We start from the raw sequence: 26,717 nt of genomic DNA on the forward strand, positions 1-26,717 counted from the left end.
GGATCATCTGGCGCCCACCGTGGGGCCGTATAAAAGGTGATTCCCAACCATAGTTCGTGTTTGTTGAGTTTTTGGTGCTTTCTGTTCGACTGCTCGCTGTCGCAGTCGGTTTCTGGAGTTTTCACCGTTTGTTTGGAGTTTCTTTGAGCTGCTGAGTTTGCTGAGAAAGGATGAGGACAACGCGATCTAGTTCAGTCGCGCCGTCGACAGATGAGGATGCTGTGTCCATGACACAGGTGATGGATATGATGAGGACGTTGCAGGAGAACCTGGTTGCATCACGTTCTAAACAAGAAAGAATGCACGAGGCGCTGGTGGCCTCGCAAGCTAAAAATGAGAAGCTCAACAGGATCAACGAAGAACTGCGTAAAGCTATTCAAGAACGGGAGGAGCGCGTGGTCGGGAGCAAATCCGCACCCCCATCCCCACCACGTAGCTTACCCATGCCATTCTCTCAAGAGATCATGGACTCGGTGGTCCCAGCCAATACAGTGGCGGTGAAGGCGTCTTTCACTGGGGTGGAAGACCCTGAGGTTCATCTCACGGCGTTTCACACTCAGATGATGCTCTCGGGGGGGTCGGACGCGGTTTACTGTAAGGTGTTCATGAGCACTCTTAGTGGGACAGCGTTGGATTGGTTTGTCAGTTTACCTACTGGCCACATTACCACGTTTGAACAGTTTTCCAAGATGTTTGTTGAGCAGTATATAGTGAACAAGGCACCACCATTGGTGTCTTATGACCTGTTCGACGTGAGGCAGTACCAAGGGGAGTCCCTGAAGGATTTCCTGAACAAATTCGGAGCTCAGATAGTCCGCTTGCCAGGTAAAGACGAGGAAATGTTTGTACATGCCTTCAAGAAGGGTGTGTTGCCCGGACTCTTTAGTGAGTCGCTTATCAGTAGTCACCCCGCCACGTTCGCTGAAATCCGGCGACGTGCCGTGGCTCACATCGCCGCTGAAAGCGAAGTCTCTGAGAAAAGGGGAAACGTGGCCCCAGCTAAGCCGCGCGCCCAGACGAGGGTCCAGCCGCAAAGAGTAATGGAGGCAGCGGCGGAGAAGAGGGACCAGAGGATGCGTCATCCTTATGACCCTAACAAGAGTAAGGGGAAGGGGTCGGGGCGGCCCAGAGAGACTAATCGCCCACCAAGGTATGAGTTCGTGATGGGGTTGGCTGATCTGATCGCCATCCCGAATATCGCTGCCAGGCTCAAAGTGCCTGAGAAGACGACAGAAAAGGTTTTGGGTGAAAAACCAGACACGTGGTGTGAGTTCCACAAGAGCTTTGGCCACTCCATCAACTCGTGTTTGGCTTTGGGTTACCAACTCGCCGAGTTGGTCAAGTGTGGATTCCTGAAAGATTACTTGCTGGAAAAGCAAGCGGGCCAATCAGCAGGTTCCCAACCACCGGGCAATGAAGGACAGCAGCACGAGGTGCCCGTCCACGGCGAGATACACACCATAGCTGGTGGATTCTCAGGTGGAGGGTGCACTGCATCTCAACGCAAGAAGTACGCGAGGTCGGTGATGTCAGTGGAAGTTTTTGAGGATCACTCACCCGACGTGGACATCACGTTCACCAAAGGAGACCTTAGGGACGTTGTACGTCACGACAACAACCCTATTGTGATCTCGCTTGTCACGGAGGGAAGGACTGTCCACCGGGTACTGGTCGACGAAGGAAGCTCGGCAGATGTAATGTTTTGGCCGACTTTTGAAAAGTTACAACTGTCCCCCGAACAACTGAGGCCATATGGGGCCTCCTTGTACGGTTTCGCCGGCGATCAAGTGGAGGTAAGGGGGTGATCCTGTCGCCAACTCCAACGTGAAGGAATTGCTTTGTCGCTTCCCTACCCCGCCTATGGCAAATGTGCTATCTGCAAGACTGCTCTTAGAACCTTCTCCGGGAACTTCAAACGCAACCTGCAAAACACACAGACGGCGCCTCTAGCGGCCGTTTGCACTCCGACCCTCAAGTTAGGTCACAGAACCACCAACAAAAATAATGTCTCTCTGAATCTCTCTCTGATTCTCTCTCTGATTCTCTTTTCATTCTCTCTGTGTTTGTGCATAACAGAATTCTGTTATGCTATTCTCTGCGTGTGTCAAAATTCTGTTATGCTTTTGTGCGAAAACGTACCACAATCAGTAAAGACGTGGGTGTCTGTGTTTTCTGTGTGTACCTTTCACGACGCGGAGTGCACCTTTATCTTGGTCGCGCCCCTCTCAGATGGTGACACGTGGAGGCATGCAACTCACATCTAACCGTACACGTGCCACTACCTGGAGGGCTCTAGCGCCTAAGTTATTCCCTTGTGGAGTAACTTAGCGCGTTTCTTCCATCTGGGTGAATCGCACACTCCCAGGAGAACGCCAGGTGTGGCTGGACTAGGCACACTCACCAAGCATTGCTCTCTGCACACACGATTTCCCCTTCACGATGTCATGCACGTAATGGGTTGAGAGAGTCACCAATCACTGACTGGTTTACTAACTCCCTCAGGCCACTCTCGTGCACAATTCCACCGGCGAGGAGCTCCTCTTTCTCTGAGGTATGATCATGCGAGGTCCATGAGTAACGCTCTCGCTGGGAATCTCAGTCCCAGTTTAACTGCGTGTAACACGAAACCCCGATGACCATGCACCCGATGACTGATTGGTGCTCTATTGCTTCTCGCGTTCTCCCCCGGGTGTTTATCTTGGAACTGATCTGTCGGTGGCCACTCGGTTACTGACCACTGGGTGATCTCCTCCCTGATTTCTCCGCCACCTGATCCACGTGTCACCCTACGAGTGGTCCACGTGGTTATCTGCTGCTGACGTCATCGCTGTCATCGACTACCGATGACCGACCGGATCACAAGCCCCCTAGTCTCGAGCTGTGAACTCGTTCTCAGCGAAGAGACTAAGTGGTCACGCTCTCGGTCCACGTGGCAAGTGGGGCCACATCACGTGCCACCTCACGTGTTGCCTTTTGACGTTATGACTTCCTCCCTTAATTTCGCGACACGTGGACGCATCAACGGCCAGCGTGGAGTGTCGCTAACGCTTCCCTTATTCAAATAGGCGCGCGCTTTCACTGTTTCATCATCGTCTTCAATACTCCAACTCTCAGACACTTCAAATCTCCTCTCTGCGCACCCAACTTTCTTCGAGCTTTCTACCTCAAGACCTTCCGCGATCATCTAAAGGTATGACTTTTCTTCTTCCTTAATCCATTTAGGTTCTTTTCACCGATTGCATTCACCCTTTTCACTACCATGCATTCATCTTCTCTGTTTTTCTTCTTCTCAACCCGCGCTAGGGTTTTTTGCGTTTCTCACTTCGTTCTCTACTTCTCCCCCTTCCTCTTCTTCGCCTGGACCTTTCTTTCTTCTTCCTTTCCTCTGTTTTTCACCGAACCATTCATCATTCCCTCTTCTTCCGTTCATCTGACCTTTTGCTTTCCTCCATTGCAGTTATCTCGCAATGGCTCGCTTGAAGCAAACTGCTCGCATCGTTGCCTCATCCTCTGGTGCACAGCCTTCAGCAAGTGCACCAGCGTCACCTCCACCTGATGCAGCTCCCTATCAGGACTACGCCAGGGTCTACGACTGGGCTGCCCTGGCATTGCTGGCCGAAACTTGCACTCAACTACCTAAAGGCCATCTCAAGACCCTTCTGAGCAACGACCCTGATGAGCCCTCCTGCGTCATCGACAGGGAGAACGACTTCAACGTTCGTATACGCATTCCTCCTCGAGGGATGCCAATCTGTGTGGACGATAGGGCTACCAATGGGGTGCCCTTCACCTTCATATACTCCGCCATCTTCAAAAGGTTGAAGCTGCGCTTGCCCTTCACCTTCTTTGAGAAGGAGCTGATGATGGAGCTGAACGTAGCCCCTTGCCAACTCCACCCGAATGCCTGGGCTTTCATACGGGCATTCGAGATCCTCTGCAACTACTTTGGGCATAACGCCTCAGTAGACGTCTTCCTACATTTCTTCGAGGCGAAGAACCCTGGGGATAGGTCTCGGGTCAGCCTGAATGGAGTTGCTGGACGAGTGATCTTGGGCCTGTATCAGCAATCGTTTAAAGATTGGAAGGGCAGGTTCTACATGATCTCTGCTACTCAGCAAAGCCCAACGCTGCTCGAGGGGTTTCCCCTTTATTGGGTTCCTGGAGTCGAGTTTAAGAAACCCCGGGTCCTTTGATGTGAATGTAACTACAAGAACACATGATTCTTGACATTCTTAGGAACAACTTGAGCTGGATTTAAAAGGCACTCTACTTTAGAATTGGATCAATGTTCTAAATTCAAGAACTCACCAAAACTAAGCACCAACCAAGACTCATATTGAAGTCCATGTATTGTCAAATTGAATCAAAACAAAAGGAAAGAAGAACAAGAATTAAAACTGGACAGAATTTAAATGATAGCTACTGAACCAAAACAGAATTAAGAACACAATGCTGGAAACACAAAATAAACGGTAGAAAAAGAAGTAAACTCTAGGAATCAAAACTACCGAATGGAAAATTGAAGAAAAGGGAAGAAGAACACTTATAGAATAAGATGCTTGCTGGATTTTGAGAATTGGAAGAAGCCATTCACGCCACTTGGAACCTTGAACCAAGATAAGTGATGGAGTGCCACCACTTGAAGCTCACCATAGCTCACAAGATAAGGCAAAGAAGAGGAAGACTCAAAACTCACAAATTCTCTCCCAAATTCAGTATAGTCTCTCTACTATAAAATTCCAATCTGAATTGTACAAGCTAAGCACCTTTATTTATAGCCTAGAGGTGCTGAAAATGCAAGCTAAATGGCACACAAATGCAATGAAATTCGGTTTGGCACCCCCTAGGCTCCTATCTACACTCCCCACTAGACTCCCTTACTACTTACACCTTTTTATTACATTCACACCCCTATTCTATAAAAGAAATAAGAAGAGCCATTTTATTATACTCTTGTCCCAAAGCTCTTGCCATGCTCCTAGTAATTCGTTGGGCTTGGGCCCCTTGTTGGGCTTGGACCCCTTGATGGGCTTGGGCCCCTTGTTGGGCTTGGTCTTCATGGCCTAGAGCATCCTCTACTTGGTTTCCATCATGCTCCCCGGGTTGGAGAGAATTCGTCCACGAATTTGGGAAACCTGCAGCAAAAGGAGTGAGATCAGTAACATTGAAAGAATTACTACCAAGATAAGTAGAGGGCATATCTAACTCATAGGCATTATCATTAATCCTCTTGATGACTTGGAAAGGGCCATCACCACGAGGCATAAGTTTGGACTTCCTTAGAGAAGGAAATCTATCCTTTCTCAAATGAAGCCAAACCCAATCACCGAGCTCAAAGATTAATGCCTTTCTCCTTTGGTTGGCAGTGTCAGCATACTTACCAACTTTCTTCTCAATTTGTAACTTGATGCGGTTATGCAAATCTTTAACAAAAGATGCCTTTTCAAAACCGTCTTTGCATAGAACCTCATCAAGGACAGGAATGGGAAGAAGATCTAGAGGTGTGAGGGGATTAAACCCATAAACAACCTCAAAAGGAGAATGGTTAGTGGTGGAATTCACTACTCTATTATAGGCAAATTCAACATGAGGTAGTAAATCCTCCCAAGCCCTTGGATTCCCGGAAATAAAGCATCTTAATAATTGACCCAAAGTTCTATTAACCACTTCGGTTTGACCATCAGTTTGGGGGTGGCAGGTAGTAGAAAACAGAAGTTTGGTGCCAAGTTTCCCCCATAAGGTCCGCCAAAAGTGACTTAAGAACTTAGAATCCCTATCAGATACTATACTTCTAGGAAGTCCATGCAAACGAACAACTTCCTTGAAGAAAAGATTTGCAATATGGCATGCATCATCCACTTTGTGGCATGGAATAAAATGAGCCATTGTAGAAAAACGGTCCACTACCACAAAGATGGAATCCTTACCCTTCGATGTCTTGGGTAGTCCTAAGATAAAATCCATAGAAATATCAACCCAAGGCATTGTAGGGATAGGAAGAGGGGTATATAAACCATGGGGTTGGACCTTAGATTTAGCCTTCCTACATGCTATACATCTATCACAGAAGGTATGTACGGATTTGCGCATGTGAGGCCAAAAGAAATGTTCATGCAATGTTTCTAAGGTCTTAGCTACCCCAAAATGTCCCATAAGCCCACCCTCATGAGCCTCTCTAACAAGAGATTGTCTAATAGATCCTTGGGGAACACAAAGTCTTTTTCCTTTGAAAAGAAAACCATTATGTAAGAAAAAGTCTTTATGACCTCCCTTGGAACACTCTTGATAGATTAGAGAGAAATCTAAGTCATCATGATAAAGTTCCTTTATGTGATCAAAACCTAAATATTGAACATTTAAAACATTTAACAAGGTATATCTTCGTGAAAGAGCATCGGCCACTACATTAATTTTACCTTGTTTATGTTTGATCACATAAGGAAATTGCTCAATAAACTCCACCCACTTAGCATGTCTCTTATTAAGCTTGCTTTGGCTTTTCAAATATTTAAGGGACTCATGATCACTATGAATCACAAATTCCTTTGGAAAAAGATAATGTTGCCAATTTTGCAAAGCTCTAACAAGAGCATAAAGTTCTTTATCATAAGTGGAGTAATTGAGATGACTCCCTTTGAGTTTCTCACTAAAATAAGCGATGGGGTGTCCTTCTTGAAGGAGGACGGCCCCAATGCCTATATTAGAGGCATCACACTCTATTTCAAATGTCTTAGCAAAGTTAGGAAGGGCTAGAATGGGGGCTTTAGTTAATTTATCCTTCAAAGTTTGAAAAGCGTTTTCTTGCTCTTGTCCCCACTTAAAAACCACATCCTTCTTTACTATGGCATTTAAAGGTGCGGCAATTGTACTAAAGTCTTTCACAAACCGCCTATAAAAACTAGCAAGGCCATGAAAGCTTCGTACTTCGTTGACATTGGTGGGTGTAGGCCAATGTTGAATTGCTGCAACTTTTGTTTGATCTACATGCACCCCTTTATGACTAACCACAAACCCTAGGAAGTCTATATGATCTAATGCAAAGAAACATTTAGCATGGTTAGCATACAACTTCTCCTTCCTAAGGGTTTCTAGAACTTGTCTAACATGTGACTCATGATCTTCTAAGGACAAGCTATATATAAGAATATCATCAAAGTAAACCACAACAAACTTGCCAATGAATGCTCTTAAAACATGATGCATGAGTCGCATGAAGGTACTAGGAGCATTAGTCAAGCCAAAAGGCATGACCAACCACTCATATAAACCAAATTTGGTCTTAAAAGCGGTTTTCCATTCATCACCATGTTTAATTCGAATTTGATTGTAACCACTCTTAAGATCAATTTTGGAAAATATTTTAGACCCATGTAATTCATCCAACAAGTCATCTAACCTAGGAATGGGATGCCTATATTTGATGGTGATGTTATTTATAGCGCGACAATCCGTACACATCCTCCATGTCCCATCCTTTTTAGGGACAAGTATGACAGGCATAGCACATGGGCTCATGCTATCTTGTACCCACCCCTTAGCTAATAAATCCTCAACTTGTCTTTGAATTTCTTTGGTCTCTTGGGGATTGGTCCTATATGCAGGGCGATTTGGTAAAGAAACCCCGGGCATGAAGTCTATTTGGTGTTCAATCCCTCTTAGAGGTGGTAAGCCTTTAGGAGGATCTTGAAACACATCTTCATATTCCTTTACCAAATGGTCCAAACATGTGGGACTATCCTTAGCCGACTCATATTCAATAGGTCTAGGAATAGCTAAAAAAATAGGCTTGTGAGTAACTATTACCTTTTGAACTTGTTGGGAAGATATGAGAAGGCTTCTCTTGGAATTTTTAATTTCTTTTTCTTTCTCTCTCTTTTCTCTCATTTTGACTTGGTCCTCATGTACCTCCTTTGGAGAGAGAGACTTGAGAATGACTTTGTGTCCATGGAAGTTAAAAGAAATTTTGTTGGTAAAGCCATCATGAAAAATTTTTCTATCAAATTGCCATGGCCTACCTAAAAGGATATGAGTAGCTTCCATTGGAACAACATCACACAAGACCTCATCTTTATATTTGCCAATGGAAAATGTAATGAGGACTTGTTTGTTCACCACTATCTCACCCACCTCACTCAACCATTGTAACTTGTAAGGCTTGGCATGAGAGATGGTAGGCAATCCAAGTTTGTCTACCACTCTTGTGCTTGCCACATTTGCACAACTCCCCCCATCCACAATCAAAGAGCAAACTCTATCATTAATAAGACACCTTGAATGAAAAATATTTTCTCTTTGAGTTTCATCAAAAGGTTTTAACACTTGTCCAAGCATGCGCCTTATTACTAATAGGTCACCCTCATGTGGGCTTTCACTTTCACTCTCACTTGGGGATCTAGAAGGTGAGGAATGTCTAGAAGATTCGGACCCATGCTCACTACTATCTACCCCATCATGCATATACATAGTTCGTTTAGTAGGGCAATTAGAAGCAATATGTCCATAGCTTAAACATTTAAAACACTTCTTACTAGACGATTTTTGTGGTGATTTAGGCCTAGCATTGGAAGTGGAAGGCTTAGACTCTCTAGGTTTGAAAGTAGAGTCCTTAGAAGGGATGTTTGAAAAAGAGTTTTTATTTTTCCAAGAAGAGTGGTAGTAGTTATCTTTAGAAGAATTTTTGAAAGCATTTTTCCTTGCAAGTTGATTTTCAATTTTGCTAGCAAGGTGCACCACATTTTCCAAAGAAGAATATTCTTGTAACTCTACCACGTCTTGAATATCCCTTCGAAGTCCACTCACAAACCTAGCTATCTTAGCCTCCTCACTCTCATCCATATTAACTCGAATTAAAAGCGTGTCTAGTTGTTTAAAGTAATCATCCACACTTAGCGCGCCTTGATGAAACCGTTGGAGTTTCAACATAAGGTCTTTCCTAAAGTGTGGGGGTACGAATCTAGCGCGTAAACATGCTTTCAAATCGTTCCAAGAGACCACGGGCGGCCTCTTGTGTAGGTCAATGTCCATGAGGTATTGATGCCACCATTGCATGGCATAGTCCAAAAATTCTAAAGAAGCTAACTTAACCCTATGCTCATCCCTAACCCCATTTACATCAAAAATTTGGTCCACCTTAGCCTCCCATCCTAAGTATACATTGGGATCACTATCACCACTAAAACTAGGAAGTTTTACATTTGGAGAACAAGGGCCAGCCACATGTTGGCGCCTCTCTTCATGGTGATGATGTCTTGGCCTTGGATTGTCTTCATAATAACCATGGGAGTGCCTTGAAGAATGCCGACTAGGAGGAGGAGTTCTTTTCTCACGGTTTTGATGCATTTCCTCTCGGTTTAACTCCAAACTTTGGAGCCGTGCTTCCATCTTCCTTATCACCTCAAGATAGTGAGCATTGGATTGCTTGGCATTCTTTAAGTCCTCATAAAGGGCTGCCTTTTGTGGTGAGCACGGTTTGGAGGACTCTCCACTAGAGAAATGAGCCATGAGCAGAAAATACACAAAAACAGAAAACAAAACAGTGAAAGAAACTTGTTAAACAATTAAAAACAGTGAGATATAGGTTGCTGGAAAAATGCCCAAGAAAGCACTCAAACCACTCCAAGAAAAAATTCTGTCCTCAACCAAGCCTTGCTTGTGAAATGGAGTAGCTTCAAGTGAAATATGTTACAGCAAACCAACTTACTTAAGAACAAGTCTCCACACAACTTTTAAGAAGAACAAAAAGACAAGCAAGAAAAAGGTGTAAACAATAAAAGCTAAACCAAAAACAGAGAGTAATGTATGACAAACTAGAAAGAATATGAATGAAAGACAATCAAGAAAAATAAGGAACTCAATGAATAAAGAAGGCACACAAAAAGAGTCCTAAAGAAAAGTGCTAGAGTAGATTAAAGAAAACAGAAAACAGCTACTGGAAATGTATTGTTTTTTTTTTTTAAAGCAAACTGTGCTATGTTTACAGATTTAACTGTACCGATTGAAAGCGAACTGGACTGTGAAAAATTAACCACAGAAACTTCAATGTCTTAACTCAAAAATGGCACTGGAATGAGGTAAAAACAGTAAGCCAATTGAGAGAAATAAATTTTTCAAAATTGCTGCCCAATTACCGTATTCTTTTCGGCAGTATTGTACACTTTTCGTATTTTATTTATCATTTTTTGTGTACTTGGAATTTTTGAGTGATTCTTTTTTCTATGCTTTTGTAACACTTTGAAGTATGTAAATCCAAATTTTCACAAATTTTCAGTGAGCCAATTAATTGCAGTAAATTGAAAACAGTAGCACGTTTGTAAGAAAACAGAGTATCCTATTCAGGAAAGAAAAACAGTAAGATGAACTAGCAAAGACATAATGGAATTTGTGTAAAAGAACTTGTATAGAATGAAGATACAAGCATGAACTCAAATCTAAAAATGAAAATGCACAAAGGATCAAGCAATAAACTAAAAAACAGAAAGTAATACCAAAGCAAGAAACAATCAAAGCAATAAAAGTACTACAAGAAGTAATGACAATTATGGAATAACATGACTAAACAAAACTTGACATGATTACAAAATTAAAAGACATATAACAAGGTATAACCACAAGTGAAAGGAAGCTTAAGGTCAGCTCTAGGAAGGAGAATGCCATTCCAAAAGAGCAGCCATACTCATATGAACAATGAGTGCTAGAGTCCTTTTCACAAACACATGGTGTAACAAAAGAAAACAGCAAGAAAACTCAAAATAAATCCTAAAACAGAATGGTAAACAACTTGAATTAAAGAGCTCTTGAAAGTAAAGTGCAATACAACTCAAGAATTAAGCAAAAACAAGCCTAGACTCTAGATACCACATGATGTGAATGTAACTACAAGAACACATGATTCTTGACATTCTTAGGAACAACTTGAGCTGGATTTAAAAGGCACTCTACTTTAGAATTGGATCAATGTTCTAAATTCAAGAACTCACCAAAACTAAGCACCAACCAAGACTCATATTGAAGTCCATGTATTGTCAAATTGAATCAAAACAAAAGGAAAGAAGAACAAGAATTAAAACTGGACAGAATTTAAATGATAGCTACTGAACCAAAACAGAATTAAGAACACAATGCTGGAAACACAAAATAAACGGTAGAAAAAGAAGTAAACTCTAGGAATCAAAACTACCGAATGGAAAATTGAAGAAAAGGGAAGAAGAACACTTATAGAATAAGATGCTTGCTGGATTTTGAGAATTGGAAGAAGCCATTCACGCCACTTGGAACCTTGAACCAAGATAAGTGATGGAGTGCCACCACTTGAAGCTCACCATAGCTCACAAGATAAGGCAAAGAAGAGGAAGACTCAAAACTCACAAATTCTCTCCCAAATTCAGTATAGTCTCTCTACTATAAAATTCCAATCTGAATTGTACAAGCTAAGCACCTTTATTTATAGCCTAGAGGTGCTGAAAATGCAAGCTAAATGGCACACAAATGCAATGAAATTCGGTTTGGCACCCCCTAGGCTCCTATCTACACTCCCCACTAGACTCCCTTACTACTTACACCTTTTTATTACATTCACACCCCTATTCTATAAAAGAAATAAGAAGAGCCATTTTATTATACTCTTGTCCCAAAGCTCTTGCCATGCTCCTAGTAATTCGTTGGGCTTGGGCCCCTTGTTGGGCTTGGACCCCTTGATGGGCTTGGGCCCCTTGTTGGGCTTGGTCTTCATGGCCTAGAGCATCCTCTACTTGGTTTCCATCATCCTTGAAGCCATGGCCCCCTACGAGCGCGAGCTGTGTAGGTTACTCCTAGGGGCAAAGTATAACTTGGCCCTTCTCATCAAACACGAGTTTGATGTGGTGTCTCTGAAGAAGTACATAGGTAGGCTCTTCTTCTTGCACCCCTTAGAATACTTGCACACCCTCATGCATACTTGCATAACATTTTATCAACTTGCATAATTATGCAATCTAACTCTTCTTTTTACCCTTGATGTAAACATGACTTCAGGGAAAGATAGGAGGAGGGCATTACTGGAGCTTGCCCGGACCAGGGGAGCCAAGGGGACTGGTTCTTCCTCCTCTACCACCGAGCCCATCGCAGCTCCCCCTCTCTCGGTCGCGCCAGCTGAAGGCCTCGAGCCAGAGAAGAAAAGAAGAAGGCTAGTAAAGGCTTTTCCCACAACTGTGGCGGTCGCTGCTGATCCTACCCCCTCAACCGAGGAGGATAGTTCTGGCTCTCCTCTCATACATTGCAAGAGGAAACACCAAGAGGTTGGGGGGGCTTCGTCTCTTAGGCCTGGGAACATTGAAGTGGTACAGATCGAGGAGGGTTCATCCCCACCTCCTCCTACCCAACCTGCCTCAACACCAACTTTCTCTCCCTCCCCTCAGCGCCTACCATCTCCGACGCCTCAACCTCTGTCTCCAACATCACTTCCACCTGCACCCCCAGCGGGCCAAGCTATTGGTCAACCCACTCCACCTGCTGGGAGTGATTCTGCCCATTCAGGGGGTCTCTCAAGACTTCCTGCATCGCCACCACCGCCAACCTCTGCTGCTATTGCTGAAGGTGGTGAGGCCAGCTCGCAGCCAAGCAGCTCTGGCGCTAGCAATGAGAATTTCAGTCGGGTCATTGCCTTGGTCCGACATTTCATACGCAGCCGTGAGCTTCTCGAGTGGAGTGGGCAGGAGGTGGACATGCACTTGGCCAAGCAGATAGTGCTTTCCCTAGAGTTTTCCACCCAACACCGCAAGCAATTAGTCCTGGAGAAGAGGATCAAGGAGCTTGAGCACGACAAGGAGTCACTGCAGAGTGACTTTGAGGCTGCCCAAGGGTCCGTAGACCTGATGAGGGACATGGTGGAAAAGTCCAGGAAAGAGTACCTATCGCAGGTCCAAGAGACCATCAAGACTGAGATTTTGATGGGACAAGCTGTCAACGCTCTGGACAGCGAAGTGGTGGAGCTGAGGAGCAAGGTAATCAACTTGGAGGCTGAGACTTCTTCCCTACGCCAACTGAACTCACAACTAGCGGGGGATCTCAAGTCCACCAAGGAGGAGGCCACTGAAGGGGGGAGGAAACTTGAGAAGGCAGAGGACGAGCTTTCTGCGATGAAGGTCGAGCTTGCCGAAGCAAAGGGCAAACTGGGAGAAGCTGCCTCTTCCATTGCTTCCCTCACCATTGAGAAGAAAGCCTTGGAGACTTCAAAGCAGAAGCTCAAAGCTGACAACGCCGAACTTATGAATGTGGGTGCTGATGCCCTTGCTGATGGGTTTGAGTTGGCATTCGAGCAGATTCGTTGCGTTCTTCCTGACGTGGACCAGTCGCAGTTCAGCATCTACCACGAAGTGGTAGATGGCAAGCTCATTCCTCCTTCTTAAGTTTTCTTCTTGTAATTTCATATTTCTGCACAATTCCGGTACTTGAAACTTGTATATAAACCTTGGTGTGAATACATACTTGCTCCAGCTATGTGTTTCTTCTCTCGTACCTTCTTAAGCTTCATCTTTCTCTTTGCACATGACTAACTGTTAACTAGCTTAGGTTTAGCGCGATCTGTACTCTTTGATCTTGGCCTCTACCTTGATCACGACTAACTACTCCTTTAGCTTTGTCTTTAACAGTTCTTATGCATAGCTTCGTACTAGATGACTGACTAGGCATAGTCTGGCTACTTCGGCTTGTTGTGTAAGAACTTGTTTGGAAAAGCTTCCTCCGACAAGGCACTACGCACTAGCATATCCACCGACAACTCATCAGTCATCGTTCTTCGGTCTTCACCTTGCTTCTCTGTCGCTCTAGCGCTAAGTGCATAGAGGACTTTGACATCGATCGTCTGAGGTGATGCCTTGTTTTGGGGGAAGAAGAGTGTTTCTCGATAGCCCCTCTTATCTTCCCCAAGGTCATCAACCTTGGGCGGATCGGGTCGTTCTTTCCCTGTCTCACTCCTGGGGTGAGAAGGGTTTAAACTAAGAGCTTTACTGGGCCAATATTGGTATATGCCAAGTGGGTAAGGACGTTTGTCGAAATCCTTCCTTTCCCTCTCTTGGTCTTACTAACACCCCTGGCTTTTCGAACCCTAGTCGCCTGCACTCACACCTGGGGTAAGGAGGACTTAGATTAGCGCCCATATTCGCGCCTAGGGCGAATAAGGCCTAACCGATCACCTGCACTCGCGCCTGGGGCGAGGAGGATTTTAACTTGAAAACTCTCGCACACTTGATATGCTGATAATCTTTTCATTGGGTGGCCTCGTTAAAAACCCTCCTTAGGGAAAAAAGTGCCCCCTTATCTGTTCAACTGTTTTCAGTATATACACTGAGTGTGTCTTTAGCGCGAGAACGCAACTACTTTACAACTTAACTGAAATAAAATTTCAAGTGGGTGGCGTTCCACATTCTGGGGATTGCTCCTCCCTCCAGAGTTTCCAGCCGATAAGCTCCATTCTCCAATGCCTCAACCACTCTGTATGGACCTATCCACTTTGGAGACAACTTGTTTTCCATCTCATTCTGATGCACCTTTCTCATCACCAGATCACCTTCCTGGAAGCGCCTGAGCCTCACCTTGGAGTTGTGCCTCCGTTCTACTCTTCTCTTGACGGCTTCAGCACTAACTCTGGCTTCTTCTCGCACTTCGTCCAGTAGGCCGAGATTCACCTTTCGCTCTTCGTTGGATTCTTCGGCAATGAAATTCAAAAACCTAGGGGAGCTCTCCTGTATCTCCACGGGAATCATGGCATCTGTCCCGTAGACAAGGCTAAAGGGTGTCTCATGGGTGCTGGACTGTGGAGTGGTATGGTAAGACCAAACGATTCTGGGGTCCTCCTCTGCCCATTTTCCTTTAGCTTTCTCTAGTCTTCGCTTCAGCCCCCTGAGCAGTACTCGGTTCGCTGACTCCACCTGCCCATTGGTTTGTGGGTGTTCCACCGAGGCGAAAACCTGTTGTATCTTTAACTCCTCGCACATCTTCTTTAGCTGATGACTTGTGAACTGGGTGCCATTGTCGGAGACCAGCCTCTTGGGTACTCCAAAACGACATACAATATTCTTCCAGACAAAGTGCTCGACTTTCTGTGCGGTGATGTGCGCGACTGGTTCTGCCTCCACCCACTTGGTGAAATACTCGATGGCCACGATGAGGAACTTCATCTGCCTTATCGCCAGGGGAAAAGGTCCCAGGATTTTGATTCCCCATGTGTGAAATGGCCACGGGCTATGGATGGACTTCAACTCCTCGTGAGGTGCCTTATGCCAATCTGCGTGAAGTTGACACTGTTTGCAACGTTGAGCATACCTCACGCAGTCTTCCTTCAGCGTTGGCCAGTAGTACCCCGCGCGGAGGATCCTACTTGCCAAAGCGCGACCACCTACGTGACTTCCGCATACCCTCTCGTGTAGCTTTGACATAAGTCTAGTGCATTGCTCGCCATACACGCAGATCTGCACAGGATGAGAAAACCCAAATCTAAACAGGTTTCCATCAATCAAAGTAAACTTACTCGAGCTCCTCTTTATTCTTTTTTCCTCTGTCGGGTCAAGTGGGAGTACACCATCTTCTAAGTACAACTGGTACGGTGTTATCCACGTGTCGGGCTCCCTAACAGCGCAGACTTCCATCACCTCATCGGTCTTTGCCGGTCCCGCTCTAACCCTCGGCGCTTTCAACGTCTCTTGAGTCAACGAGCGATGACCGATCGCCAGACGCTCCATCGATTTGTACACTTGAAGTACCTGGTTGTCTGACACGAACGCTCGCGGTACCTTCAAGGTCTCCTGAATGACGGTCCTCTATTTTCCCCCCTTGCCTGAGCTGGCCAGCTTGGCAAGCAGGTCTGCTCTGGCATTTTGCTCTCTCGGCACATGAACTAGTTCAAACTCGGTGAAGGACGTCTTCAGGAGCTGTACGTATTCCAGGTAAGCTGCCATCTGGGGATCTTTCGCCTGGAACTCCCCTGTAACTTGCCCGGTGACTAGCAAAGAGTCACTCTTAGCAACCAGACTTCTTGCTCCCATTTCTCTTGCTAGCAACATTCCTGCGATTAGGGCTTCATACTCCGCCTGATTGTTGCTAACCTTGAAGGCAAAGCGGAGGGACTGCTCGATCAGCACTCCGTTCGGGCCTTCCAAAATGACCCCAGCGCCGCTCCCTTGCTGATTGGAAGAGCCATCCACTGATAATACCCATCGGAAGTCTAACCCTTCTGAAGGTGTCGCGACCGACGACAGCTCGACCATAAAGTCGGCGAACACCTGCCCCTTTATCGGTCCTCGGGGCTCGTACTGAATGTCGAACTCTGACAATTCCACCGCCCACTTGACCATCCTTCCCGCTACGTCTGGTTTCTTTAGCACCTTTTGGATGGGCAGATCTGTCATTACCACTACTGTGAAGCTGTGGAAATAATGTCTCAGTCTTCTTGCTGAAAATACTACCGTCAGGGCAGCCTTTTCGAGGGCTTGGTACCTTGTTTCAGGGCCTTGCAGTACCTTACTCACAAACTACACAGGCTTCTGGACCTGATCTTGCTCTTGCACCAGGACTGAGCTGACTGCTCTCTCCGTCACAGCAAAGTATAGACGAAGAGGGGTGCCCACTTGTGGTTTACGCAAGACCGGTGGGCTTGCCAGGTACTCCTTCAACTTGATGAAGGCCTCCTCGCACTCCTGTGTCCAAAGGAATCTACGGATGACCTTTCTCCCCTCTAGTGGACATAAACCGGGATAATGCTGCCAGCCGACCGGTAGTTGTTGCACCTCCTTCACCGTCGTTGGACTCCTCATTGCCACCATTGCTGCGCACTTCTCTGGATTAGCTTCGATTCCACGCTCTGTCAGGAGGAAACCCAAGAACTTCCCTGCCTCCACGCCGAAAATACATTTCTCAGGGTTGAGCTTCAACTTGTACCTGGCGATGGTGGTGAATAATTCCTCCAGATCGGCCACATGATGCTCCTTCTCTCGGGATGTGACCACCATGTCATCTACATATGCATGCACGTTTCTTCCGAGCATGGGCGAGAGCACCCTATCCATAACTCGCTGATAGGTAGCCCCCGCGTTCTTCAGCTCGAACGGCATTACCTTGTAGTAGTGGCAAGACCGTTCAGTCATGAATGCTGTCTTGCATTCATCCCTGGGGTGCATTCTGATCTGGTTGTATACTGAGAATGCATCCAAGAAACTGAGTAGCTTCCCCCTGATGCGCTATCCACCAGAGCGTCTATACTGGGTAGAGGGTAGGAATCTTTGGGGCATGCCTTGTTGAGGTCAGTGAAGTCCACGCACATCCTCCACTTGCCGTTTGTCTTCTGAACCAGTACCACGTTCGCTAGCCACTCTGGGTACTGGATCTCCCTGACGTGCCCTGCGGCAAGGAGCTTTTGCGCTTCGTCGTAGATCACTTTCCTCTTCTCTTCGTTGAACTTCCTTCGCCTCTGACGCACAGGTCGGACTTTAGGATCCATCGACAGACGATGGCAAAGGAAGTCAGGGTCGATTCCTGGCATGTCAGATGCTGACCATGCGAACGCACCCATGTGCTTCTCGATCAGCCCTCGTTCTTCTCCGCCGAGCGATCCTCCCAACTTGAACTTTTTCTCCCTTATATCTACTTCTTCCCACCCCTCAGGTGGGTGGGGTATTCTCTCGCTGGCGATGACCGCCCTCGCGATCCCTGACTCGCGAGGAGTGATCATGCCCTCCTCCTCTGCTTCCTCCTGAGCTACCTGGGAGCCCCCCAGCGTAGCAGCCTCCATCTCCTGATCGCCATGCGTTCCCCTAACCACCGATCGCTCTTCGAGCACACCTGGTGGTGGTGTTGAGGTGACATGGCATATGCTCCTTTTCTGCCTGAGGCTGTTCACATAACAGCGCCTAGCCTCAGCCTGATCTGACTTGATGGTTATTACAGTCCCCTCCATCGACAGCAGCTTCAGCTTCATGTGCCTCGTCGATGGCACTGCACCCAACCTATTGAGTGTTGGCCTTCCCAGCAAGATGTTGTACGCAGAAGGGGCGTTCACCACCAAGTACCTTATCTTTTCGGTGCGGGCTGTTGTTCCATCGGTGAACGTCGTCCTCAGCTCAATGTACCCCCGCACCTCTACCTGATCCCCTGCAAAGCCGTAAAGACATCCGGTATACGGCCTTAGTTGATCAGGGGACAGCTGCAACTTGTTGAACGTCGGCCAGAACATGACGTCTGCCGAGCTCCCTTGGTCTACGAGCACTCTGTGCACTCGCCTTCCTGCTGTGATGAGGGAGATGACCACATGATCGTTGTCGTGCGGTACAACGTCCCGTAGATCAGCTTTCTTGAAAGTGATATCTACCTCGGGGAAATGGCCCTCGTCCACCGAGTCCACGGCCATTACCGATCGAGCATACCTTCTTCTTTGTGATGCGGTGCATCCCCCACCGGAGAAGCCCCCCGCAATCGTCTGCACCTCCCCGTGCACAGGGATTTCATGCTGCTGTTCTCCTGCCTGGGCCCCTGATGCGCGATCACCCTGCGCCTCCCGCAGGTAATCTGCCAGGAACCCAGACTTTACCAACTCCGCCAGCTGGTGTCCCAACGCCAAGCAGGAGTGGAGTGTGTGGCCAAAGGCTTGGTGAAACTCACACCACTCGTTCTTTTTCCTCCCAAGTACCTTATCTGTCTTCTCTGGTACTCGGAGTCTCGTGGCTATGGCAGGAAGGGCGATCAGATCCGCCAACCCTACCATGAAATCGTATCTTGGGGGTGTATTATTATCCCTTGCACGCCCCCTGCCCTGGTCCTTCCTGGGTGCATAAGGACGAGTTTTCCCCTGCACCTTCTTTCCCTCCTTTGCTTCATGCACCCTCGTGTGCTGTTGTTGCTTCCCCTGTCCTCCATGCGGCTTCAGTGGTGCAACACTTCCTCTTTTCTCGGAAACCTCTGTCTCTGCCACTATGTGCGCCACCGCGCGTCGCCGGATCTCCGCAAAGGTGCTGGGATGGCTTTTGATGAACGACTCACTGAAGGGACCAGGCAGCACTCCCTTCTTAAACGCATGCGCCAACATATCCTCGTCCTTGCTGGGCAATATAACCACTTGTGCTCCGAAGCGGTTGAGGTAGTCTTTCAGCGACTCACCTTGATATTGGCGTACATCGAACAGATCGTACGACACCACTGAAGGTGCTCTGTTAACGTTGTACTGCTCAGTGAAAAGCTTCGAAAACTGATGGAAGGACGTGACATGACCCTCTGGCAGACTCACGAACCATTCCATGGCGATCCCACTCAGTGTACTCATGAACATCTTGCAATGCACGGCATCTGAGCCCCCAGACAGCATCATCTGAGTGTGGAACGCCGTCAGATGCGCTTCCGGATCTTCTACCTCTGTGAACGACGCCTTCACTCCCACTAGGTTGGGAGGTACCATGGTTTGCATGATTTCAGGGGAGAATGGCATAGGGAACGCTCTCGGAGGCGATGGTGGCATCGACATCCCTTCTCCAACTGCGCGTTCCTTCTGCATCTGTAACGTCCTTCTCAGCTCCTCATTAACGCGATTCAGCTCATCGTTCCTACTCTGCGATGCAGCCAACTTCGCCAGCATCTTCTCTTGTTCAGCTCTCGATGCTGCGACATTGTCCTGCAGCGCACGCATCATCTCCAGGACCTGCGCCGTTGTCACAGCTCCTTCCTCAGCAGATGGCGCAGGTGATGTTTGTCTTGTTCTCCTCATTTTCTTAGCAAAAACTTTGAGTAACTTCAGAAACTTTGGTGTGGATGGGACCACGATTCACACGGGCCCCACGGTGGGCGCCAAATGATTCTGTCGCCAACTCCAACGTGAAGAATTGCTTTGTCGCTTCCCTACCCCGCCTATGGCAACTGTGCTATCTGCAAGACTGCTCTTAGAACCTTCTCCGGGAACTTCAAACGCAACCTGCAAAACACACAGACGGCGCCTCTAGCGGCCGTTTGCACTCCGACGCTCAAGTTAGGTCACATAACCACCAACAAAAATAATGTCTCTCTGAATCTCTCTCTGATTCTCTTTTTATTCTCTCTGTGTCTGTGCTTAACAGAATTCTGTTACGCTATTCTCTGCGTGTGTCAGAATTCTGTTATGCTTTTGTGCGAAAACGTACCACAATCAGTAAAGACGTGGGTGTCTGTGTTTTCTGTGTGTACCTTTCACGACGCGGAGTGCACCTTTATCTTTGCCGCGCCCCTCTCAGATGGTGACACGTGGAGACATGCAACTCACATCTAACCGTACACGTGCCACTACCTGGAGGGCTCTAGCGCATCTCTTTGTGCGCCTAAGTTATTCCCTTGCGGAGTAACTTAGCGCGTTTCTCCCATCTGGGTGAATCGCACACTCCCAGGAGAACGCCAGGTGTGGCTGGACTAGGCACACTCACCAAGCATTGCTCTCTGCATACACGATTTCCCCTTCACGATGTCATGCACGTAATGGGTTGAGAGAGTCACCAATCACTGACTGGTTTACTAACTCCCTCAGGCCATTCTCGTGCACAATTCCACCGGCGAGGAGCTCCTCTTTCTCTGAGGTATGATCATGCGAGGTCCATGCGTAACGCTCTCGCTGGGAATCTCAGTCCCAGTTTAACTGCGTGTAACACGAAACCCCGATGACCATGCACCCGATGACTGATCGGTGCTCTATTGCTTCTCGCGTTCTCCCCCCGGGTGTTTATCTTGGAACTGGTCTGTCGGTGGCCACTCGGTTACTGACCACCGGGTGATCTCCTCCCTGATTTCTCTTCCACCTGATCCACGTGTCACCCTGCGGGTGGTCCACGTGGTTATCTGCTGCTGACGTCATCGACTACCGATGACCGACCGGATCAGGGGGTATATTGAGTTGAGGACGACCTTCACAGATGGTTTGGCCTCACGAACAGAGAAGATCAGGTATCTTGTTGTAAACGCTCCGTCGACATACAACATACTGTTGGGAAGGCCAACGCTCAACAGAACGGGAGCTGTGCCTTCAACAAGGCACATGAAGGTCAAACTACCGTCTATGGAGGGTTTGATCATCACCATCTGTTCTGACCAAAAGGAGGCGAAGAAGTGTTACGAAAACAGCCTCAAGAACAAGAGGTCTGTATGCCACGTAACCACAACGGCTCCCCCTGGCACAAAGCCTGCACGGGAAACCCTGCGAGTGCTGGATACGGCGTTGGAGGTGGCCGCCGAGGGCGACGTCCCAATGGACGATATCGAGGCGAGGTCCGAGAACGCCGCCCAGATGGAAGGAGAGAGAAACTGCTCAGAGACCGCCAGAGAAGCAGGTATCGCGAGGGCACTGATCGCCAGTGAAAAGAAGCCTCAGCCAGTAGAGGAATGGCTTGAGAAGAAGATCAACGACAAGACGTTTAAGCTGGGGAGAACCTTAGACAGCGAGACGCGAGACCAAATCGCCAAGGTGATAAGTAGACACCTGGATGCATTTGCGTGGTCTGCTTCAGACATGCCGGGAATCGACCCCGATTTCCTATGCCATCGTTTAGCAATGGATCCCCAAGTCAGGCCCATCCGCCAAAGAAGGAGAAAGTTCAACGAGGAAAAAAGGCAGGCGATCAAAGACGAAACACAAAAACTCCTCGCAGCAGGCCACATCATGGAGATCCAATATCCGGAATGGCTCGCCAATATCCGGTTCTGGTCAAGAAGAGTAACGGAAAATGGCGGATGTGTGTTGACTTCACAGACTTGAATAAGGCTTGTCCAAAGGATTCCTATCCTTTGCCGAGTATAGACGCCCTGGTGGACAGTGCATTAGGGTGCAAGCTACTCAGTTTTCTAGATGCCTTCTCGGGGTACAACCAAATCGAAATGCACCCCATGGATGAAGAGAAGACTGCCTTCATGACGGAAAGGTCATGCTACTGCTACAAGGTGATGCCCTTCGGGCTGAAGAATGCGGGAGCCACATACCAAAGGCTAATGGACAAGGTGCTCACACCTATGCTCGGGAGGAATGTGCAGGCATACGTTGACGACATGGTCGTGACGTCCCTGGAAAAAAGCAAACACGTCGCCGATTTAGAAGAGTTGTTCGTTACCATTGCCAGGTACAAGTTGAAACTAAATCCTGAGAAGTGCGTCTTTGGTGTGGAGGCAGGGATATTTCTGGGATTTCTCCTGTCGGAGAGGGAAATCGAGGCTAACCTCGAAAAATGTGCCGCCATTTTGGCGATGAGGAGCCCCGCCACTGTGAAGGAGGTGCAGTAGCTCACCGGGCGGATGGCCGCCCTGTCCCGATTCGTATCGGCCAGTGGAGAGAAGGGCCACCAACACTTCCAGTGCTTGAAGAGGAACAACAGGTTTGTCTGGACGAAGGAGTGTGAGGAGGCCTTCATAAAGCTCAAAGAATATTTGGCGAGCCCACCAGTTCTATGCAAACCCCAAGCAGCAATGCCACTCAGGCTGTATTTTTCCATAACTGAGAGGGCAATAAGCGCAGTGCTCGTCCAGGATCAAGATCAGGTCCAAAAACCCATCTATTTTGTTAGCAAGGTGCTGCAAGGCCCAGAAGTGAGGTATCAGGCCTTAGAAAAGGCGGCGTTAGCGGTTGTATTTTCGGCGAGGAGGTTGCGCCATTCCTTCCAGAGCTTTATGGTGTTGGTAATGATTGACTTGCCCATCCAGAAGGTTTTGAAGAAACCGGATGTAGCTGGAAGAATGGTGAAGTGGGCGGTGGAACTGTCGGAATTCGACATCAAGTATGAGCCCCGGGGATCGATCAAGGGGCAAATCTTCGCTGATTTCGTGGTCGAGCTGTCTTCCGAAATAGCTCAAAACGCCAAGGATGACTTTCGTTGGGTACTCTCGGTGGATGGGTCGTCTAACCAGCTGGGCAGCGGGGCTGGGGTTTTTTTGGAGGGACCCAACGGCGTGTTGATAGAGCAATCACTAAGGTTTGCTTTTAAAGCAAGCAACAATCAAGAAAAGTATGAGGCCTTGATCGCTGATCCTGCCTGTTGACCAGAACACTGGAACCTGCCTCGTCAAAGGATCGACGTGTGCACCGCTTCAAGCCTCCGTCCTTCTTCGAGATCCACCTCAAGAACCTGCAAAAGAACAGAGCGGCGCCGCTGCGGCCGATCGCACTCCAACGCCCAAGTCAGTGACAGAACCACCAAATACTAAGAGCAAGAACACTCAAGAAATCTCAAGGAACCGTGCAATGTTCTCTCTCACAGTAAGCTCTAGAACTCGCAAGCGTAAAGAGTATAATCTGAATGTGCGTACCTCAGAAGTTCGTTGAGAACTCTTATATACCTGGTCACTTTCTCTCTCCTGGCAGTTACAGACCTGGACACGTGGCTCGCATCCAGTCGTACACGTGCCACCATCTGGAGCCTCCTTGACTTGGGCGCTGCTTCTGACTCTCTTTTTGGCTAAGTTACTTATGCATGGTACTGCCCAGTGCATAGCTAACTTGGGAGCGCGATCTCTACTGGATTTGGCGAGTTAGGGTGCTCTCGTACACCTTCCCTGTGGTCTCGCCGGCCGCCTTCATAATCTGCATCACCTTCATCTTCGGCGATGTGCTTGCTCTGGCGATCTCCAATCACTTGGTCGCCTGAGTTTACCATCTGGCGACTTCATCTTCAACTGGGCGATCGCCTGGTATGCTGGAGATCGGAGCACGCCAACTTAATAACTGGCGATTACACGAACCCCCCGACTTCCTTCCCTTCTGCAAGTCTGGCGCCTTGTCAACACGCCTACACTGTGGCTTGGTGCCACGTCATCACTTCCGACTACCAGGGCGGTACACAAGCCCCCCAGTCTTAAGCGAAGACTTGTCCAACGAAAAGACTGAAAGAGTCACGTCAACACCGATCTACGTGGCACTGGCGCAGAATTCCAAGCGGTTGTACTTTCTGCTTCTCTGACGCTCCACCAAACCCCTCACCCATCGCTCGACACGTGGCTTCATCAACGGTTACCTTCAGTTACCGTTTGCGCTTCTCAAACTCATTTCGAAAAACCCTTAAACCCATTTTCGCTCCACTGTTCCATCACTTTTCTTCGTATTCTCAAACGCTCTAACTTTCTTCTGCAAAAAGCTCTCAGCGTTCTTCAACATTCCGAATCACCAGCATCCTTCATCGTCTTCCTGATCATCAAAAGGTACCTCCTTTCCCTCTTCTGCTGGTTTTTCCTGCATTTTAACCGATTCGCATCATCCTGTAACTGTCTGGTGCATACGTTGTGGGTTGTTTTTTCCATTTCTCCTTTCTCGTAACTTAGGGCTTCGTCAATCGCTGCAACGAACCTACGTTCGTTCGTTTTTCACCCTTCTCCCATGATCGAGTCAGCCTCTGCGAACCCTGATCATTTTTCCTTTTCTTCTTCCTTTGCAGCTTCGACAATGACTCGCTCAAAGATCACCCCGAATCCTCCTCCTTCATCGCGAAACCCCTCTTCTCAAGCACTCAACCCACCGCGAGCACGCGGTGCTTCGTCTTCACAGGCTGAGAGGCCTGCACCTTCCCGCCCCAACCCGGCCCAGGCTACTCCACCTGTCACCGGAGGAGCCTCCGTTCCCCCACCAGACTTCAAAACCCTGTATCCCTGGGCCAACTCGACCCTCTTTAAGGAAACATCTTCTGTGAACACTGCTGGGGCAGTTTTGCGGTTGACTAAGGGGCATGAGCCTCACCAAACATTCCACAAGGAGCACGACGAGAAGATGACAGTGCTGCCTTGCCCCCCCGAGCTGCCAGTTTGCGTCGACGACAAGGCGAGCAATGACGGGCCCTTCTGCTTCGTTTACACAACTTTATTCAAGAAGGTGAAGCTCAAGTTTCCCTTTACTCGTTTTGAGAGGGAGCTCCTCACCGAGCTCAACATCGCCGCCGCCCAGCTCCATCCCAACAGCTGGGCGTTTGTGCGAGCGTTCCAAGTGATGTGCGACCATCTGGGGTTGCCAGCATCGGTGGATGTATTCTTGTTCCTTTTTGAAGCCAAGCACCCAGGAGACCGCCTGTGGGTAAGCTTGAATGGGATTGCTGGGAGGTCGATCCTCTCCATCTTCCAGCAATCCTATAAAGACTGGAAGGGAAAGTTCGTCCAAGTGCGCCCCAACGACAAGGACGCTTCCCTACTCGACGGTTTCCCCTTGTACTGGGTGAACAAGGGGAACAAGGAGTCCAAGAGCTGCTTCAGGAGACCCAAAAGTCTTGATAGCATGGGCGCCTTGGACAGAGATCTCTGTTTCTTTTGGAAGAGTGTGGCGGACGCCAACATCACCTTCCTTACCACCACGCTCATCAGCTTCGAGTTCTTCGAGGACCAACTCGAGATTCGTATAGGTTAGAACGCCTAAGTTCTTGTTTTAATACTGCTTCTGTTAACTGTTTCTGGGCGTCTTGTGCGTTGTGCACAAGACTTTGGTTTTATTTTTCTGCACTCTTTATCTGCTTTGTTGTTGCATACTGCCTTATGCATTGATTTTCTCTCTGAACTAACCCATGCATTTTTGCTCTATGCAGATAACATGCTGGGCAAGGGCAAGCTCGCTGAATTGAGGGCGCTCGCCCGAACCCACGGGTTGGCAACGGGCTCTCAAACAGTGCCAAACTCTGTGGTGGAGATCGCCGCCACACAGGGCTGATCGCCACCTAAGGGCCCAGCTCCCTCCGATGTCCAACCCGCCGCCCAACGCAAAAAACTTGTCCTCAAAAGACCCAAGAGGAAAGCTCCCCAAGTAGTCCACGAGGAGGAGGAGGAAGACGACGAGGTCACTGAAGATGGCCTTGTTACGAAGAGGAAGAGGGTGGCACCTTCTTCACCACCTGCCCCACCTCCTCTTCCAACATCAACACCTCCATCCACGCCGGCTCCACCTCCAACACTGCCACCTCCGCCAGCTCCTGCCTCACCAGTCCAAGCAATCCCACTGGCAACTGCGCCACCTGCGGATGAGGCTCCCGAGCCAAACTTCATGGAGGACCCCCGAGCGCCTCCACACCATATGTATCAGCTGGAGGGGGTCCTCCTTCAAATGCCTCAGCCGCAGATGTTGCTCCAATCGGGGATGAGGTTGCCCATACCTCTCCAATTCTGATCACCGAATCCCCGACGTCGCCACCACGCCCAGAAGCGCCTACTGAAGAACCAACTAAAGAAGGTGGCGACGAAAACCAACAACAGGCCCACCCGGCGCCTCTACAAGCAGCAAACCTCCCTCTTGAGGTCACGAGGATGTTGGAGCCTTTATCTGCCAAGCTGAAGACGATAGCAGAAGACATCCCCTCCATCATAACCAGAGCTGTGGAGAGCTCCACCAGGAAGCTCCAGGATGACCTCTTCAACCTTAGAACTGAGAATAGCACCATGAGGGTTGAGGTGGAGAAGTTGTCCTTCAGTCTGACACTCGCGGAGATTGAACACTCCCGAGTGGAAGACGCAATGAGCACCGAGCTCAGGATGGCGCGCAAGGAGGCCACTGAACTCCGCCACAAGGTGCAGCAACTGGCTCAAAAAAAGATCGAACTAGAGAGCAAGATTGTGCCTTATCGCGTCAAGGTGGCTGACCTGGAGGCTCTCATAAAAACTGACGCCGCCAAGGTGAAGAAACTGGAGCAAAGGTCAGCCGACCGGGAGATCTTCCTTGGCAAGGTGGAGAAGGCGAGGGATGACGCCATGGCTGAGCTCGACGAAGCCAACAAGGAAAAAGGGGAGCTTGCTGC

General features: G+C 48.3%; 2 protein-coding genes across 2 annotated transcripts; one reads left to right on the forward strand and one right to left on the reverse strand.

The window, feature by feature from the left end:
• The first annotated feature begins 227 nt into the window (after window positions 1–227).
• On the forward strand, window positions 228–1,805 carry LOC137809151 (uncharacterized). Its single transcript, XM_068610288.1, has one exon. It carries the CDS (start codon window positions 228–230, stop codon window positions 1,803–1,805), a length of 1,578 nt encoding a protein of 525 aa, XP_068466389.1.
• A 15,305-nt stretch (window positions 1,806–17,110) lies between these two features.
• On the reverse strand, window positions 17,111–19,720 carry LOC137809152 (uncharacterized). The gene is made up of 2 exons (XM_068610290.1): window positions 18,036–19,720; window positions 17,111–17,858 (listed from the first exon to the last, which is right to left on the reverse strand). The coding sequence occupies exons 1-2, from the start codon at window positions 19,718–19,720 to the stop codon at window positions 17,111–17,113; spliced, it is 2,433 nt and encodes an 810-aa protein (XP_068466391.1).
• Between the last annotated feature and the right edge of the window lie 6,997 nt (window positions 19,721–26,717).

The sequence above is a fragment of the Phaseolus vulgaris genome, chromosome 2 (assembly GCF_000499845.2).
Source record: "Phaseolus vulgaris cultivar G19833 chromosome 2, P. vulgaris v2.0, whole genome shotgun sequence".
Classification (NCBI taxonomy): domain Eukaryota; kingdom Viridiplantae; phylum Streptophyta; class Magnoliopsida; order Fabales; family Fabaceae; genus Phaseolus; species Phaseolus vulgaris.

What these genes read in the sequence shown, in the direction of transcription:
- LOC137809151 (XM_068610288.1), top strand. Translation starts at nt 228, where the DNA reads ATGACACAGGTGATGGATATGATGAGGACGTTGCAGGAGAACCTGGTT.
- LOC137809152 (XM_068610290.1), bottom strand. Translation starts at nt 19,720, where the DNA reads ATGAGGAGAACAAGACAAACATCACCTGCGCCATCTGCTGAGGAAGGA. An exon ending in GCCCGCACCGAAAAGATAAG is followed by an intron (nt 17,859 to 18,035) that starts GTACTTGGTGGT and finishes TTATGTGAACAG; the next exon opens with CCTCAGGCAGAAAAGGAGCA.